Source organism: Caenorhabditis briggsae (genome assembly GCF_000004555.2).
Source record: "Caenorhabditis briggsae complete genome, chrIV, whole genome shotgun sequence".
NCBI lineage: Eukaryota > Metazoa > Nematoda > Chromadorea > Rhabditida > Rhabditidae > Caenorhabditis > Caenorhabditis briggsae.
In genome coordinates this window covers 15,519,055-15,524,037 of record NC_013487.2, presented here as the reverse complement: position 1 = coordinate 15,524,037, position 4,983 = coordinate 15,519,055, and the positions used below count along the sequence as shown (strand labels likewise).

At 37.6% G+C, this 4,983-nt stretch overlaps 2 protein-coding genes across 2 annotated transcripts in view; both read left to right on the top strand.

The window, feature by feature from the left end:
* The window catches only part of CBG24538, a gene marked incomplete at both ends in the record, with an annotated part of 7,088 nt that extends 5,665 nt beyond the window's left edge, over positions 1 to 1,423 (top strand). The window contains one exon of the mRNA XM_002648300.1: positions 1,207 to 1,423. Within this exon, the coding sequence (XP_002648346.1) occupies positions 1,207 to 1,423 (217 nt within the window). The remainder of the gene's footprint in view (positions 1 to 1,206) is intronic.
* Positions 1,424 to 4,111: 2,688 nt separating this feature from the next.
* The window catches only part of CBG24537, a gene marked incomplete at both ends in the record, with an annotated part of 4,582 nt that continues 3,710 nt past the window's right edge, over positions 4,112 to 4,983 (top strand). Inside the window, one exon of the mRNA XM_002648299.1 lies at positions 4,112 to 4,251. Within this exon, the coding sequence (XP_002648345.1) occupies positions 4,112 to 4,251 (140 nt within the window). The remainder of the gene's footprint in view (positions 4,252 to 4,983) is intronic.

The window sequence follows — 4,983 nt, the reverse complement described above, 5'->3', positions numbered from 1 at the left end:
GGTGATTTCTCTGCGTCTCTTCCGGTTTCTCACTCTCTCTCTCTCTCTCTTTTTTTTCGTTCCGCTCTCTTTTAGACACCAAAATATGCGGCCATAGCCGCGGACCCCATCCCCCAGCAGAGTGGAATTTCGCTGTTTTAGGTCATTTTTAGGCCCATTCTAGGCCTTTTTAGGCGTTTCTAGGCAATTTTTAGTCGAGAAATGTAGAAAATCGACCTAGAAAACGGGATTTTTGAGTTAGAGATTGCGAAATTTCTAGATTTTTCCGGAAAAAACGAGGTTTTGAGCGATTTTTGAGCCTTTTTTTGAGAAAAAAGTGCTGAAAATGGGCAATTTTCAGCCAAAAATCGCTATTTTTGACCTTTTTTCAGCTCTTAAAGTGATTTTTTCGCCCCGAAAACCCCTGTTTTGGACCATCTAGGTGCCAATTTTGGCGTATTTTTCGTTTTTTTTTCTTCTAGAAAAACAGATCACGTCATGAGAAGGAGAGGATTAGAGAAACAGGGGGAGGCAAGAGACAAATAGAATAGGAGAAGATGGATGAAATTCCCAAATTTTGGACATTTTTAGAGGAGTTTTGACCCCAAAAATGCCCGATAAATGAGCCAAAATGGCCAGAAAATGGGTGAAAATCGAATTTTAAAAAGTTTAGAGGTCAAATTTGGGGGATTTAAGACGTTTTTAGGCATTTTTTGAAGAGTTTTCACTGAGAAAATGCTCAAAAAATAGCTTTAAATCCTATTTTTAAGAGGGTTTCAGATAAAATTTGAGGGATTTTGAACCATTTCATGCCCCAAAAACAGTGGAAAATGGGCTTTTTTGGGCCATTTTAAGGCGATTTTTGACTATTTTAAGCTCCTTTAGACTATTTGGACCTCTTTTTTTGCTGATTTTGGACCATTTTCAGCTATTTTGAGTCCTTGTAGGGTCGTTTTGGACCATTTTCAGCTACATTAGACTATTTGGACCTCTTTTTAGCTTTTTGAACCTTCCGGGTCTTAGGGTCTTCTGGGACTATTTCATGCCTAAAAAGAGCTGAAAATGGGTTTTTTGGGACCATTTTCAGCTGATTTTGGACCATTTTAAGCCAGTTTTGGACCATTTTAAGCCAGTTTTGGACCATTTTAAGCCAGTTTTGGACCATTTTAAGCCAGTTTTGGACCATTTTCAAGCCAAATTTGGACCATTTTTTAAACGATTTTTCAGGTCTTTTTGGACCATTTTCAGCCAATTTTGGACCATTTTAAGCCAGTTTTGGACCATTTTAAGCCAGTTTTGGACCATTTTAAGCCAGTTTTGGACCATTTTCAAGCCAAATTTGGACCATTTTTTAATTTCAGGTCTTTTTGGACCATTTTCAGCCAAATTTGGGCCATTTTCAGCTGATTTTAGACTATTTGAAGACGATTTTGGACCATTTTAAGCCAAAGTGGGACCATTTTCTAGCGATTTGTACGATTTTTGGTTCCTTGTTGAGCTTTTCGAACCTTTCGAACCACTTTTTTCTTTCTTCTAGTTCAGTTTAGGCCGTCTTCTGGGACACATTCCTTTTTTTTTGTTGCACTTCTACTTTTTGTCGTCCTTTGAGAGAAGATTCGTTTATCGCTCCTTTTTCTCTGCTTTTCCCCGTTTTTTTTTGCATTTTTTAGCCTGCTCAAAAGTGGATTTTTCCCCCCATTTTTCTACATTTTTCAACCCCAAAAAGTGCTCAAAAATGATCAAAAATGAGCCGAACGAATGTCTTTTTCAGACACAGAAAATGCTCATATTCAGCAACATATTTTTGAGCTAAAAACGCTCTTGACATAGCTGAAAATAGTCCAAAATCAGCGAAAAAGTGTCGGAAATCGTCTTAAAATAGACTAAAATCAGCCGAAAATAATCCAAAATGACCCTGAACTGGTCCAAAATTAGCTGAAAATGGTCCAAAATGACCCTAAAAAGTCTTGAAATAGCTTAAAATCGTCAAAATTCTGCTGAAAATAGTTAAAAATGGTCTCAAAAAACCCATTTTCAGCTGTTTTTAGGCTGAGAAATATTTTTAAGCTAAAAACTTTTGAGTCCCAAAACACCCCAAAAAAGGAGGGGAAGGAAGGAAATCGCGTGTCAACTCTCCATCCCTTTGAAGCATTTCCTGTGTATGTTAAGGAAAAAAGAGCACAAAAAAGAGGAAAAAGGGAGTTTCCATCAAAAATTGAACACATTTTTTGCCTTTTGTCGCCTTTTTCCACCATCTTAAAGGGACAGGAAGAGCTGAAAATTTGCTTAGAAACGCTTTAACGACATTTTTGATTCATTTTCAGCGATTTTCAGACTATTTTTCTTGGATTTTCAGTCATTTTACATCGATTTTGAGTCAATTTTCGAGCATTTCTAGCTCAAAAATGAGGCTGAACCTGGATTTTGGTGACTTTTTGGGGTTTTTCTAGTCAGTTCCATGCGAATTTCAGACTACATTTCTTGGATTTTCAGTCTTTTTAAGCCAAGTTTTCGACTCCAAAAACTATATTTCCACCATTTTTAGCTCAAAAATGAAGGTTGAAATGGAAGTGATTTTTGAGTGAGTGTGGATGTTTTCTAGAGATTTTCAGCGATTTTTAACCTATTTTTCTTGGATTTTCAGTCATTTTCAGTCATTTTTAGCCGATTTTGGGTCGATTTTTCACTTAAAAACCACCAAAAAGACAAGATTTGTCTCTCGAAAACAAGTCACAAAATTCTATTTTTCCTGTTTTCGTACAGCCATTTTTTTGTTGTATTTCTTGTGCTGAGCAATCTAAGAGAGCTCGGCTCCGATGGGCTCCGAGAGCTCTCAGAAAGAGAGAAATGACAGTCAGGTGATTTTTCGAAGAATCATATGTCAATTGTTTGTGTTGTGGCCCTGATTCATATAGACAGCTCTTGAGGGAAACTCACGTTTTTTAGAGTAAAAATAAGCGAGAATTGGCTGAAAATTGACTGAAAATGGTCTGAAAATAGTTAAAATCGTTTAAAATCCGCAAAAAACGAGTCAAAAATGACTATTTTCATGGATTTTGGGACATTTTATCCCCGTTTTCAGCACTTTTTGGGCTCTAAAATCGATTTTTCCGAGGGTTTTTTGTCGATTTTGAAACATTTCAATCCCTTTTTTTAGTGATTTCTAGTTCATAAAATCGATTTGGAGAATACAGGATCGTCGGAAAGAGGCTAAAAATGCCCTAAAAATCGTCCATTTTGTCGGAAAAATGGCAAAAATGGGGGTCAAAAACGACTATTTTCATGGATTTTGGGGCATTTTACCCCTGTTTTTGGCAGTTTTTAAGCTTTAAAATCGATTTTGGGACACTTTAATCCCTATTTTTGGCAGTTTTCAGACTCTAAAATCGATTTTTTTTTTGCAATTTTTGAGACACCAACACCTCCACTCTGTCTGCTCTCTTTAACTAATCACATTACTCCTATTTGCTCACTCCCTCTCTCTCTAGCTTCTCTGCGTCTCTCCCTCTCTCTCCATCTAACTAATAGTAAACCAACCACAACACAAAGTGCATCGTCATCATCAATCTCCTCATTTTTTTTCTCTATTTTCTAGTTGTAAGGACACCAAAAACCACAAAAACATATCATTTTAGCTGTTTTCGACCTATTTTGAGTCATTTTTCGAGATTTAGGCCGCAAAAAGTGAGATTTTGAGGTTTTTAGGATCTAAAAATGTGAATTTTTGAGCGTTTTGAACCTATTTGGACCTATTTATCGAGTTTTTTGGTATCTAAAAATGTGAATTTGGACCCTTTTAGGCTACATTTTGGACGTTTCTCGACTTATTTGGGCCGTTTTGAACCTATTTGGACCTAAAAATGTGAATTTTGGAGCCTTTAGGACGTGTTAGGACCTATTTGGACCTATTTCCAGCCAGTTCTAGTTGAAAATAGCTAGAATTTGGGACTTTCTAGGTTATAAATATGCGTTTTTCTAGATGAAAATTGCCCGTTATTGGTCATTTCTGGCGTTTCCCTAGATGAATTTTTTGAGCACATTTTTTCAGGCATATTTTTGGCCATTTTCTGCTCGTTTTAAATCAATTTTGGGACCTGAATTTGTCTGGAATTAGCTCTACGGATTTTCTGTAATGAAAGCTGAGCAATACCAATGTTTTGTTCCCGGCTCAGCGAAAAGCTCATGTGATAGGGATTATCTCCTTATCTCTCTCTCTCTCTCTCTCTCTTATCCTCCTTCTCGGCGAGGAGTCGTAGAGGAGCTACGTGACAAGTGAGTGTTTTCTGTTAAATCCCTTCTAGACTAGAAGGTTCTAGTTTAGTTGACCAGGAAGAAGAAAGTTAGCGTTAGAGACGCGCGAATCGCCCAAAACGGCCGGACCGCCGGTCTTGGCTTGTATCCCTTCTCGTAACTTCAATATCAGTTATCAGTTTTATCATTTGTTCAAGCACCAGTCTGTTTACGCCCCTTCGGGGCTAAACCTCCTGGCAGCCCACCACCCTTCACTGCGGTGAAACCAAGGAAAGTCTCCAAAAGACTTTCAAAATCAAAATTTCGAAAAACCAAAAGTTCGGCCATCAACTAAGACACAATTCTGATCGATCTGTCCAGGTTTCAGCTTGATCAGTTAACTTTGAATGAGTGATAAGGTGCGCTACATACATACGCACATACAGAATCTATTAGTAATAATATGGTGTAGTCAGGGCTATCGGCCGCCCACTCTATACCAAAAGTACCGTAACTGAAAAGACGGTTCAAAGGCGTTGCGGAAGGAATGGGACTCCGGGGGAGTTTTATGATAGCCTATCATAGATAGAAGACGGTTAATCAGTTTTATTTGTCTTATCAGCAAGAGTAAATGCGCCAGGAACGACGCATTCTATATGCGCCTTTAAAGTTTCTAGAGCCCCTAATTTTTATATAGCAGTATGTTCTAGTATATATATATATATTATTCGTGTGCAAAAAAATTGGAGTTGTGGCCGATTTTTCACACAAGTT